Raw genomic sequence first — 14171 nt, forward strand, 5'->3', positions numbered from 1 at the left:
ACGTGTTTCCTTTGGCTGCACCTCGCCCTCATTGGTCCTGTTCGCTTCTCTTATAATCCATCTTTTTCAGCTTGTTTTTTTAGTCGGAACAATGTTTTTCTCTCACAACAAATCAGCTGGAACAGTGTTTTTTAGCTTATTTTTTATCACCATGTTCGGCTGGTTGGATCATGGTTGATTTTGGCTGGTTGTACAGTTCAAAATTAGGTTCAGCCAACAACCAGCTGTTCGGCTGATTGGTGGAAGAAATTTGAATTCAACAGGCTCATTCAAAACCTGGCATGAACAGCCCAGGTCTCAATACACATTTGGCGCCAATGAATAGTAAACTAAACCCGCCATTTACAAGGCATACATTTCATACAAATACAAAGCTGTCCATTAACAACTACCAGGCTCTCTACTGTTCATCAGCAAGACAGACACCTAGGTCTCAATACACAGTCCATTTGTGCAACACAGTACTCTAGTATATATGGATTACTGGAGCATTATACAACACATGTAGTTGTTCCAATGACCTTAGTGCAGCTACACAAAATTTGTACCCTCCTCAGGCACATAATCACCAGCAACAGCATGGTACAACACAAAAGTCACTTACGCATGCACTACTCCGCTTGCCACCGTCTACTCGTCATGATAGCCATCAATCCCCTTCCACCCCAACGTCCACCTCCAGCCATCACATGCAAAGAGATAATTGTCAAATTTCTGTCCATTTGCACGAGTAATCATCAACTTACCACTGGCACCATTGGCTTACCTGTACCCCAAATGTGTCAGTCCATGGGTAATCCACATCCTCACATTGTCCATGGAATCATTTGCACTTGTAGCAAGCCACTGCAATCGACAATGGGCTTAGTGGATGGAGTGGTTGAGTTACTTCATTTATTTTCAAGTAGTTATGTAGGGCAAAACCGGCCTTAAGAGGGGGACGCTATTTGCTGCCGGCATTTCTGCCATTCTTCCAGGTCCAGGTGATGTAAGTGAGACGATCTTCTCTGTCATCGATGTTCTTGTACTGTTTGCGGCACCCCCTCTTCTGGAAAAGGTCACATGCCATAAGGAACAACTCTGACTTTTGGGAGACATCGTCGTCACATAGCATTTGCATGACCTCAGCCATCTCATCTGCCTTAGTGGGCATTGCACTCCTAGCCCTGATGCTGTCAGATATGTGGGCCAAGTACTCTCCAACTTCCTTCGACCTCTTTGCTTTGTTTGGGCTGTTGACTTCATTGTCCGTCGTGGCCCTTTTGGAGGAGGCTCCGGCACTGGAATGGCCAAATGGTACGAAGGCCATCCTAGGGGGAGTGTGAAAGCTCTAGTTTGATTTTGGTGAATGGATGAAACCCTAAGTGCTAACCTAGTTTATCAAGTGATCATGACATAGGTAGCATATTCCAAGTGGTAAAGCAAATGAAGATCATGACATGATGATGGTGATGCCATGGTGATGATCAAGTGCTTGGACTTGAAAAGAAGAAAGAGAAGAAAACAAAAGGCTCAAGGCAAAGGTATAAATGGTAGGAGCTATTTTGTTTTGGTGATCTAGACACTTAGTGAGTGTGATCACATTTAGGTTCAAGAGCCATACTATTAAGAGGGGTGAAACTCGTATCAAAATGCGGTTATCAAAGTGCCACTAGATGCTCTAACTCATTGCATATGCATTTAGGATCTAGTAGAGTACTAACACCCTTGAAAATATTTGTGAAAATATGCTAACACATGTGCACAAGGTGATACACTTGGTGGTGGCACATTTGAGCAAGGGTTAGAAACTTCCACCGGCGGAGTGTCCGCACGTAGAGTGTGGACAGTCCGACGGTGCCACCGGTGCCCTAAACTCAGGTGAACATGGTCACTGTAAGTGACCAGATGCTGGTCTCTGAAGGATTGGCGTGTCTGGTTAGTAGCAGTAGATAGAAGCGTAGCGTCGGTCGTCGACCGGACGCTGGCGCTTAGCCAGCGTCCGGTCACACTGACATGGTCATGCACAGGAGAAACACTAAGTGATCAGACACTGGATGAGTCCGGTCGAGCATGACCGGATGCGTCCGGTCGTGAAAAAGTCGTCTCTGGATGCTTATTGGAAACGACCGAACGTTGGGGTTCAGCGTCCGATCACTTTGAGCTGCTACGTCCGGTCATCACTTGACCGTTGAGATCGGGCGATCAACATTTAAAGAGAGGGGGACACGTGGCACACATCGTGTGACCGGACGCTAAGGTCATGCGTCCGGTCAATATGACCGGAGCGTTCGGTCACCCCGTGTTGTGCCTAGTGAAGGGGGTACAACGGCTCTATTTCGTAGGGGCTTCTATTTAAACCCCATGGTCGGCTCAAGCTCACTCTCTTGGCCATTTGCATTGACATAGCAACCTTGTGAGCTTAGCCAAAGCCTTGCCACTCATCTCCATCATTGATTCTTCATCTTTGTGAGATTGGGGAGTGAATCCAAGTGCATTGCATGAGTGTTTGCATCTAGAGGCACTTGGTGTTCGTGTTTCACTGTAGGATTCGCTTGTTATTCTTGGTGGTTGCCGCCACCTAGACAGCTTGGAGCAGCAAGGATCGTCGAGTGGAGGGTGGTGATTGTCTCCGGCTCTGATCGTGGTGATTGTGAGGGGGTTCTTGACCTTTCCCCAGCGGAGAGCCAAAGGTACTCTAGTGAATTGCTCGTAGCTTGTGTGATCCTTATCTTGTGTTGGTTGTACAGCACCCTATTGAGGGTTTGGCGTGTGATGCTAATTAGCGCGTGAACCTCCAAGTGAGTGAATCACACAATGAGGAGGAGCTTGCCGGCTAGCAAGTGAACCTCGGTAAAAATCATTATGTTCATCATTTGATTTGGAGGTGATTGGTCTTCATTGGTATTCATTCTTGTGATTGATTGGCTTCTTCCTCGACACTACGGTATAAACAAATTGCTCACTCTCTTTACTTTACCACAAACTAGTTGTCAAGCTCTTTAGTGTAGCTAGTTATGAGAGCTTGTTAGTTTGGTTAGTGTCTCTTTAGTTAGCCTTTGAGAGCACATTAACTTAGTGTAGTATCATAACTTTGTGTGGATAGAAACTATATAAACTAGAATTGTGGTAGGTGGCTTGTTATTTTAGTAGGCTAGCGCAACACTTTGCTTCGCCTTATAATTATCTAACCGGTTTGTTAAGTGTTGTTGTAGAAATTCTTAATAGACTATTCACCTCCCCCTCTAGCCATTAGAACCTTTCAAGTGGGTATCGAAGCCGAGGTCAGCGTGATTTGAGGCTTAACAACCTTCGGTGTAAAAATGGCTCAAATCAACAACACCAAGAAGCCACCCTAATTTGATGGCACAAATTATCCGTATTGGAAATCAAAGATGACCACATATATCAAGTCAATCAATAGAATAGCATACTTGATAGCCTGGAAATCGAATTCCATGCGAAACCGATAAAGAACTTAGTCAATTTTTGTAAGTCGGAAAATGGTTCGACGAAGCTAAGTTCGACAATTTTTGTAGGAAATTTGGGTTAAGCAATGGTAGGATTTTAGGGCTTGTTTTAGTAGTTTAACATACCCTCTTGAGTGTAGAAAAACTAGTTTAGCAATTGGATCATCGAGTTGGGTTTTAGTACCCCTTTAAAAGCATGCACGACACAATTTCTTTGTCTGGTCGCGGTCACCGTGCTTGGCCCTTGGCGCTGCCGCGCCGGCCACCGATGCGCACGCGCTCGTATGCCATATGTGCGCCACCGTGCTGGCCAGGCCTGCTGCTGGCTCTACGCTGTGGGCCACTATCACCCGTTGCCACGCCCTGGCTCGCGCTCACGCTCGTGCATGCATGCACTCCGCGTGGACGGGTCTGGCCACTCGACCAACCACTGCCTTGGCTAAACCACTACCGTTGCTTCGCCATGTCGCTGACTCCGTGCATCGTGACACCCCGCTGCTGCTGGCGTTGGCCGCTGTGCGGGGTAGCCTGCATGCACATCTGCCACCACCGTCGCATCCGCCTGGCTATGCTGCCGCCTCATGCTCGCCTGGCAGTACCGTGCGTTCATGGCCATGCTTGGTTCTACCCACACGTTGCCTTTCTGCCTGCCCTTACCATCACATCATGCTCGATGCGATGCGACGTTGACCAGTGTCATGCCACTACAGCGTAGGGCCAAGCTGCCATCGTCGGCTTGCGGTTTATAGCCATGCGGCCCACCATCCTATGCACGCTAGCCGTTTCCCCATCGCCCGTAGCCATATGTGTTTGTGCACCGATTATTCCCCTGCTCCGCTATCGCCATGGTCACCAATCCCACACCCCTTAATTCAGCCTAGTGGAGCCACCTCAATCCAATTAACCCCATCCTTGGCTCCGTTGAGTAGCTAGCCACCCACCCAACCCCACCTTGCAGTGAGCCTCGCCGTGCCGTGCTTCAATTTGGAGCTGTCGTTCCGCTAGGTCAATAAGACCATGTAGGTCTACGTCGAAGGCAAGCTCCCTATCCAGTGCAGCTCGTGTCAATTCCTTGCACTGCTAGCTTCGCCTCCACCTGCTAATCACCCTGCGCACCTTTGCCGAATCACTACCACCACCTAGCCTCCCCTGACATAGCCTTGCCACCGCCGTGCGCCACCGTACCATCCGTGCGCACATGGCCAGACTCACTCAGTCCGTCTCCGGTCAATCCACCACATCTGGTAGGTTTAGGGTGAGTTGTTGATGCCCATCCTTGAGTTCGCTCACATTGTCTGTGCCTTGGCTCACGAGAATGTGGCCGCCATTGTAGGGAGGAGTTCACCGTCGTGGAGGGAGCTCGGGACAACATCTCCATTTGTCGCATCGCCACCCATCACTTTGGGTTTACGCCTAGGTGAGCATCGGCTCGCATTTGGGGGTGGGGAGGGACCGGTCTGGCCGGCCTAATCGCCCTGTGCCAGCGCCGCTGCATCGGTGCACGCGCGGTGGGTGCCGAGGGTGTCGCCGTTGCAAAGACAGCTTATTCTGAGGGTTTATCTATGAAGTAGCTGATTGTAGGAATAGTTTCATGGGTCTTAGGGTGATTCATCGGTAGGTTAGGGTCGTTTCGTAAAACGGCCGAAGCACGCGGGCCTCCTCGTCGCGGGCCGCGCTGGTGCATCGCGTGCGCGCACGCGTTTGCGCCGGACTGGGTCGAGCCATCGTGCTCTGGGCTACGCTGTGGAATTTTAGTTTTTCCATTTTCCAATGAATTAATAAATGTTTATTCAATTTAGTTTTGAGCTAAACTTTGATAAATTGTAGTAAATCTTATAGATGTCTAAAAATAGTGAAACAAAATTTGTTAGGTTCACAAAAATGCTATCTATCTGTTGGTGTAGTTAGTTTGCTATTAGCTGTGATACTGATAGGTTCATAAATTTAAATTAGAGAGCTTATTATTATATAGATTAATATTTGTAGAAATTATTGTGGCAAATGGATGATAGATTTAGTTATGAAGTTTTTACAGTAGGTTCATTAGATTATTATGTACTCACTGTAAATTTTATAGCACTAGAGTTTTATTATATATAGAGTAAATCGGCATTAAGAGTAAGAATATCTTTAGTTGCTAAGATAATATATGTCATGTTTCATACTTGTTAGTGGTAACAGTAGGTAACTTAGCACCTTAGTTGGTAGGACTAGCTTAGTAACTTGATAGATGTATTTTTATTTTAAGAGTTGTTGTTGCCGTATTACTAAGTGTTGCATCATCATTTCATACATGTAGATCACGAGTTGATAGAGTTCATGCCCATGGACGAATAGGATTATGAAGAGGTCATTGAGGAGTACGAGAAGGAGATTCTCGTGCAGGAGGGAGCCCCGAAGCCTTTTGGTGCTGACTTTGCTGACCCACCGCCTGCCCAAGGCAAGCCCCGGTGCATAACCCATATTTTTACTGATCACTGAATATATATATGATGTGCATTTATGTTACAAATATTTTATGAAAACTACATGCATAAATACATCTATCTATGAGTGCTACTAGTATAGGTCGAGTAGCTGCTATGCTTAGGTTTTCGATAGCGCGAGTAACCTGTCGTTACTCGCAATAGGTGATAATTATGAGCACTCATGATAAAATGGTGAAAAAGAAAAATGGTGATCGGGTAGGGATATGATTTGGGTATGGTGGGTGTAAGAGGTTGTGTCCTGTGGCCAACAGGGCATAGCATGGTTACACTTTTTCCGTGTCTGTGTCGGTTAAGGACCCGCCGTTGCATAAGGCTTTAGGCAAGTCACAGATTTATTATCCTGAGCACATACTTAGGTATGGACATAGGGAAGACTTGTTGCTCTCTTGTCATGGGTTCCGTCTCTTTCTGGATCGACTGATTAGAGGCAGGGATGGTGGAGGTCCTTGCACCGCACTAAGTCCAGAACTTAGAAGCGGGGGCTTGGAGTCAAAGTTTGGGCGGGGACCTGGACCCCATGACAGGAGGGTAATAGGTTGGTCCTGCTTGTGCTTGGGGTACAAGCAGAGCATGTGTTTTTGGGGTACACAACTGGGGGCATTGATTCACGAATCATCGGCGTTCTGGTATTCTAGTACGGCTTGTCTACGGTTTAGCATTGTAGTAAGAACTGAAAGCTGGAAGATGATGAAATGGATTTGATTGCTCAACTCTTGCTTGAAAGTAGAACATGTGCTTACATAGAATGGCTAGATAATAATTAATCATGGCTACTAATAATAATATAAATAAGGACTCACTATTAGTATTACTTTCTGCAAAGAGAAAACCAGCAAACCATAAAGTCTTGCATATCCCTTAGAGTCGGGAAACTATTCCCAATAATCGGATAAGTCTTGCGAGTACGTTGTGCACTCAGGGTTTATTTACCCCTGTTGCATGTAATGCTTGAGGAGTACCATTATGTGAAGGATTCTTCTGGTGGGCACAGATGGATTCTTGTTTCTTGTTGATAGATGTTATTTATATTTCACTGTTTAATATTCCGCACTCTGACATTTGGCAATTTGTAATAATGAATTTCTAAGAAACTCTAGATGTATGAAATGTATTAAGTATTTATACCTCGTTCTCATTATTAGATCCTTGGGGAAAAATGTGAATCTTTTGGGTTCTTCATACAGAGCAGGGGTTATCGGCCGCTGTGCTTAGCACTGTGCCCACGACTGGCACCCATACCGCACTATGCTGCCTAACTCCAACTGCTCCGAGGACAACGCGACATGGGGAGTTAAGCTCGGGTCCTTGTAGCCTCGGAATCAGTGTACGGGACCAACTGCTCCCTCCGGCCTCGGCAAACCACTTCAGGGTCTCGACAGCCTTGGGATTCACGCCCGCCAAGCCTCCCACGATGGCTCAGCCTCGGCACCAACTGAGCCTCAGCTCTTCACGTGGTCAACACACAGCGACCAGCACGTCGCCCACCAGGCCCTGCGTCAAGCTATCACTGGAGCTCCCACGTCGCACAGGATCAGATGAGATCAGCGCGCTGCTCCAGCACTTCAAGGACAGGACCACTCCATCGACCACGCCGCCACAGTAACAGGCTACAGGGCTCGGACATGCCGCCTCTGTTCGCACGATGCCACGTAGCTAAACCATGTATCACCTCTATCCCCCCCCTTCAACTATAAAAGAGGGACCAGGGCCGTTTCTAAGGGGGATCCAAGCACACGAGATAGACGAACACGTACAGGAGGGCAGCCTCACTCTCACGCTCACACACACCCAGGCATAGACGGGTTCATGAGGTAGACGAACACACGCTCGACACTCTGTAACGCGCACGCTTCCCCGCTGCCTGGGATCAACATCTCAAGCAATCCACTCCGCTCCGCGCAGAGATCTGGGACTAGCTCCCTCTCTCGCCTTGCTTGTAACCCCCTGCTACGAGCATTTTGGTGCAAGGAATACAAGATCGATCTCTCAGACTGGACGTAGGGCATCCATTGCCCGAACCAGTATAAACCTTGTGTCTCTTTGCATCACCATCCGGGATTAGGGGCACGTAATACATTTTTACTAGTTGGTTGAGGGTCCGCCGGTCCGAAACACCGACACGTCTGAAGGCAGATGAAACACTTGAAACATGTATCTGAAACACTTGAAAAACACTTGAAAATCATGTAAAACATACACAACATAAGACACTTGCAATATATGTGTGAAACATATATGCGACATTCAATTAAACACACCTGCAACATACGTCTGGAAAAATAGCTGAAATAATAGGAACAAAAGCTTGCAACATACGTGTACAACCATTGCAACATATGCAATATCCCGATCGACCTTTGCAACATCCACATGAAACACTTGCAACATTCAGATGAAACATCTAAAACACTTGAAACATACTCTTGCAACATGCGTTTTTAGCAACGCAATGTTACCTTGCTGTTTAGACGAATCACGGAGCTCGATGCTCGTGGCAGCGCATGGAACTCACCAGTGCGCCCCTAGGCGAGGACATGCTCGGTGGCCTGGGTGAGCACCTGCTCGTCGCCTTGGGCCAGCGCACCCTTGGCGAGCACATGCTCGGTGGCTAAGCGGGCAGCGGAGGTGGCCACGGTGCAGGCAAGCGCGCGTGGTGGAGCGCGGAGTGGCGGGTGGCGCGGTGGAGTCGAACGCAAAGGTCCGATGGAGCGGTGGATAAGGCCACGACAGTGGAGGCGGCCGCAGTGCAGGCGAGCGGCGTGGTGGAGCGCGGAGTGGCGGGTGGCGCGGTGGAGTCGAACGCGGAGGTCCGATGGAGCGGTGGATAAGGGCGCGACGGTGGAGGCCAAGCCCATAGAGAGATTTTTTGAAGGGGTTCGTTCCATTCGCGCGAAGAGATAAGGCAGCCAATGAAAAAGCCACGGCCATCCGTCCAAACGCACGCAAGAGAGCATTACCGTTAAAAAAACAGACACGGACTTGAAAATAACTTGCTCTCAAAGAGCAACACCAAAAACAATAGCGTCCAACCGTACACGACATGCCCATATTATTGTTACGCAGCCATGGGCGTGTTGTTTATCTTACCCTAACCTGAAATCCATGACTAAATAGAGACCGCATCATCCAATCAACACTTGAACAGAGGACGAAACTTTTCTTGCATCCCCTGGTTTAATTTAATTTGTGGTGTATACTTCTTAGAGATCAGGCCGATATCGTGGTCTACCTATATTATTATTATTTTCTTATAATGATTTAATTGTGTATGCTTCTACAGATCATTTTGCGTTACCAGCTGAAATTGACAGGATAATGACGAAGACGAAGAGTGTACAGCTCGTGATATGCTTGACGATGAGTTTGAGCTTGTTCGGCTCAGCAGCAAGTTCGGCTTGTTTTTTCAGCCGGACAGTGTTTTTCTCTCACAACAAACCAGTATAAAACAGTATTTTTCAACCTGCATAGTATTTTTTTTTTTGCTCGGGATACGGTTGGTAACGGTGGTGGTGGTGGTGTGCGGTGTGCGTGCGTGGAACTCTGGCTGCTGACAAACCAGAGGAGAGGAACTAGACGGTGCCGTCTGAACAGTTCTGAATTTGTTTTTTTTTTCTTTATGCTAATGACTGTTGCGTCAGATTGGTAGCATTTGCGTGCGAGAGAAGACATGATTACTGATTCCTGGTAAACTCTTGAATGGCCGTGTGCCCCTTCCGGCTTCGTCATCACTTGAACGTTTTCCACGTGGAAAAAGTCTAACCTTTGGTACCGTGGCTACTTCACCCCTCAAATTTAAAATCAGATAACAAACACACTAAAGTTTCACAAACAGTTTAATTTACACCCTACAGTCGTTTTGGCTCCTGATTTTGTCAACGTGGCGGTCCAAGCTAGACCTTAGGGACACGCTGGACCCTGGCCCTACCTGTAAGACCTTTCGTCCCCAGATACCAGAACCGGCCGGTCCCCTCGTTCTCAGACGGCGGTGATTGGCGCAAGGAGGGCGGAGGCCTCGAAGGCCGCGCGGCACGGTGCTAACCTGGAGGACCGAGTAGCAGTCGGCGCACAGAGGTGGCGGCACGGGAGCAGCACGACGGAGGCCGAACGCAGCCGGCATGTCCGGCGCGGCCTGGCCGCCGCCAGCGGTGGCTGGGCGATCTCCAATACCGTACCGGGTTTGGTGAAGCAAGATTCGGCGTCGTGTGACGCGGCGGCCTCGTTTCCTTCCTCCTCGGCCTTTCCCCTCATGTGCGCTGTGGCCGCGGCCTGCTGCAGATGCGCGTGGAGAGCTGCGATCATCCATGGTCCGTAAGCGCCTTGGCATCCAGTGCAACTCGTTCTTGTGCTCATCCCGCTACGTGGCATGCTCATCGGAGAGGAGACACGAGGACCTGGACAAATCTGCTCCAAGGCCTCGTCAAGAAGCTAAGAAGAGCTCCACGACGTGCTTGATTTTGTTGCTGCAGCAACGAAGTATGAAGTCAGGGGAATGAAATCCTCTGCATCAGGTGCCTGTAAGTCGTTCCCTCTCCTGGAGGACGGAGGCCACGTCCACGAGAACGAGCAGGAGGAGGTCCCGTGCGGGGGCGAGCTGGAGCTCCCGACGGTGGACCTGGAGTTGCTGAGGGAGGCGCTGGCGGCGGCGTGCGGGGTGCTCGGCGTGTTCTGCCTCGCCAAACACGACGTCCGAGATGTCAATTGGGTCGAGGGCTTCCACATTGCCCTCGGTGGCCATGGCCAGGGCCACCAGCAGCCCGCGCCCCCGCCGCTGCCGCCGATAGGCGACCTGTTCGACCTCGCGAGGGCGAAGTACGGGGCGCACATGGCGCGGACGCTCTTCGATGCGCTCGCTGCGCCGCTGGGCCTCGGTGCGGGCCAGGTCCAGGGGCTGGCCTACCTCGTGGCGACTCGGCTTCCTGCGGGTGTCCACCGACCTCTACTTCCACATCTTCCACGACGTCCCGCTATGCACTTCTAGCAACATCCACGAAGTTTCGGTGATCGTCGTCACCGCCGCCGCAAACGTCCAGCCACCCGTCGAGCGTCTCAAACGTCCGCCTGATCTTCCCCTCTAGCCCAGTGATGGCGTCCACCCAGCCCAGCCACGGCAGCAGCTCCCTGACTGGCGCCGTCTCGATGAGCTTCTCTGGAAGTCGGCCGTGAACACCTTTCCTCTTCCGATGGCCGGAGTCGCCATCGTCAAATAGCCTGCGCGTGCTCTTGTCGCCAGGTGTGGCGCGCGACACGACAGCGTTGGCATACTCGATTGAGGAGCTGGCTGAGGTCCACGGTCGCGCCTGTGCCGCCACGGCCGGTGGCCCAGACGATGTGGCCGCCCGGCACAACGGCCTCCTGGTCCCGTACGCGGACACACCACGGTGGGCACACGGCCCAGGCGGAGCAGCAGGACCTGGCCGTGCGCGCGCTCCAGGGACGCCAACGTGCGGTGCGGCAGAGGGTTATGTAGACTTTTTTTTTCTTTTCCACGTCCTTCCCGTCGTGAGAGGATAAATCTCCGATCCCCAATTCCACCTAGGCCTGTTGTGGCCTCGCCTCCTAAATTTCATTGATTGAGTCCTTTCTATCCTGCTCTAGGACCTCCATCTCTTCGGTCCACCATTGCTTCAGTTCCGTGCGTGACTCAATTCGAATTCGATGTCCATGAAAGGCGCGAGCTGTTCGGCTGATGGTTTATACGGCTGATAAGACAACTGATGCTATTTTGTTATAAGAGAAAAATATTTTACCATAATCGATAAGTTGAAGCGGGCAAGCTGCTGGATGGATTGGTGCCACCCGCCCGCCGGCGACGACCGCCGGATGTGAATGTGAATGAATGTTTGACTGCCCATGATGTGCTTGCTTCTTCTACATCCCTTGCTGCTAACAGAACTCCTAGATTGCTTTTCTTGTTGCAAATATCTGGGTTATGTTGGGTAAATCCGAGTATCAAGTGTTCCGTTTCCTCTGTTCCGACCGAGCTCGATTGCATTTCATTCACCAAGCCCTCGCTTCGCTGTCCAAAATCCAAATCGAGCTTCCTGTTCTTTACATCCGTTCATGTGTGCACATGCAGCAAAGAGGGAGCTCACACATTGGATTCATTATCACAGAATTCAATCAGTCACAGATGGATAACAAATCAACAGAAAAGGTCACAGATTTGGGATGTAAGCATTTCACATACTAATACAACATATATATAGGTTCATTCAGTTTCGCATGCCAAGATATTACAACCACAAACAATGATGTTCTCCGGCACACTTACACATCCTTGAAAATGTCTCACCACCGGAGCACCAATTGCTACATTCACCACAAGTTCATAACCACACGACAAACTGATCATTACTAATAGTCTAGATTAACACTACCAAGAAGCAAACCATGATGGATTAAATAGAGAACAGGTACGCAGCAACAGGCTGTTGCAGAGACACGACGACACAAACTAGCACATGGGCATGTAGGAGTAGTAGATGGCAGCAGTAGGTGACCACTGACAATGGCAACACTGTATAGGCCACGGCCATGTCTTGCTCCCCCGCCGGCGCAGGCTCAGAACCCGATGGGCTGCATCGGGGGGAACGACGACTGCCAGGGGCGGAGCATGGGGTCGTCGGTGACCATCTCGGGGATGTCGACGGCGGCGCCGGCCATCTGCAGCACCTCCAGGACGCCGCCCAGCGACTGCAGCCGCCCGGACAGCTCCCCGTGGCGGGCGCGCAGCACGGCGTTCTCGCCGTCCACCTTGGCGAACAAGGGCTCGAAGGCCGCGATGCGGGACTGCGTCGCCGCGTTCTCCGCCTGCAGCCGGGCCACCTCCGCCACCAGCTCCTCCAGCCGCTGCTGCTTCCGCGCGCGCGACCGACGCGCCGACTCCCTGTTCGACAGCATCCGCTTCCGCTTCCGCTCGTCCGCGGCGATCTCGCCGCCGCCGCCACTCACGTCCGTGTTGTTGCTGTCGGGGCTCGAGCTCCGGCGTGACGACGACATGGTCTCGTCGGATGATTGATTCTCCTCCCTTGTTCTTGTAGGACAGGCTCAGCTCAAAAAGGAACTTTTTTGGAAGGAAGGGGAAAAAAGCCGAAATATTCAATCGAGAAGAAGCTAAGAGAGAGATCTATCTATCTAACCAAAGAAAGAAAGAAACAAGGGATCAGCAGGTGGAGTTCTTGGGAAGGAGAGGGCGAGAAGTTCATGAGAAGACGTAGAACCAGTACAGGAAGGCGACGGAGAAGGAGTGGGAACGGCGGATGCGGAGCACGCTCAGCTTCATCGGAGGACGGCGGCCGTTAGAGAAACTGGTGGGTAAACATGGGAGACGGCGGCCGGTGCTCTGCTCCCCGGATGGATCGATGTACACGGGACAGGACTCAGGAAGGACCGGGGAACAAGAATTCGAGGAAGGCAAGGGGGCTGGCTGCAATAGCTCCTTACGGAGGACTCGACTCGCAGAAGGAGAAAAGGACCTACGAGGACCTGAATGCAAGAAAAAGAGATGGGGCAGGGACTTAGCTGAGAGAAAGATGGCAAGGGCGACCCAGGGGCTCTATTGCATATAGATAGCACCAGGAAGCTTGTGGAAACGGGGAAGGTTTAGAACGTCCCACGGAGGGCATATTTATAGCTGGAGCGAAGGGTAGTTTGGGAATTTCGGGGATGGGGGAAGGTGGTGCCTGCGACGGCATATTCTTTCCGGATGCCAGCTTGCCCACGGGACCGCCACATGTTTATCTGCACGTTTGCAGTTTGGTACCTGATGGTGTTTGAAATTTGTGACGGTGGCCATGGGCCACTTTTGGAATTTACTTCGTGCTATAAGTTATGGCCCAGTTTTTTTACACTATTTCAGCGGTACTTTTCAGTGATCGAACAATATATTTTCTCTCATAATAAATTAGCACAAACTAAATTTTAGTGAAGCGAACAGGGCCTATGTATTTAGCTATATAACAGTACCGTCATTGAACCACTAAAAAAGTTTTCCTTTACTCAAAAAATAATTTAGTCCCGTGGTTAAACTTTGGCTGGTTCATTGGAGCTTCAAGTGTTTGCAACTACAGCGTTTTCCGTTTAAATTACAGTGGTTGGATGCGGATGAAAAGCTCGGTAGCTTGAAGCTATAGTGAACGTTCCTCTTGTATGAAGTCTCTGTGAACGATATTATCAGGCCTGTTTGGCAAGCTAGCTATAGTTACAGGAACAACCGCTAATCAACAAATGCAGC

At 50.1% G+C, this 14171-nt stretch overlaps 2 protein-coding genes across 2 annotated transcripts; both read right to left on the minus strand.

Annotated features, from left to right (window-relative positions):
• Positions 1-9913: 9913 nt before the first annotated feature.
• On the minus strand, positions 9914-10237 carry LOC136515300 (uncharacterized). The gene has a single exon (XM_066508936.1). The coding sequence runs from the start codon at positions 10235-10237 to the stop codon at positions 9914-9916; it is 324 nt and encodes a 107-aa protein (XP_066365033.1).
• A 1845-nt stretch (positions 10238-12082) lies between these two features.
• LOC136516337 (ocs element-binding factor 1-like) lies at positions 12083-13536 on the minus strand. The gene has a single exon (XM_066509705.1). The coding sequence runs from the start codon at positions 12935-12937 to the stop codon at positions 12500-12502; it is 438 nt and encodes a 145-aa protein (XP_066365802.1). The 5' UTR covers positions 12938-13536; the 3' UTR covers positions 12083-12499.
• Positions 13537-14171: the final 635 nt, after the last annotated feature.

This window comes from Miscanthus floridulus, chromosome 17 (assembly GCF_019320115.1).
Source record: "Miscanthus floridulus cultivar M001 chromosome 17, ASM1932011v1, whole genome shotgun sequence".
NCBI classification, from domain to species: domain Eukaryota; kingdom Viridiplantae; phylum Streptophyta; class Magnoliopsida; order Poales; family Poaceae; genus Miscanthus; species Miscanthus floridulus.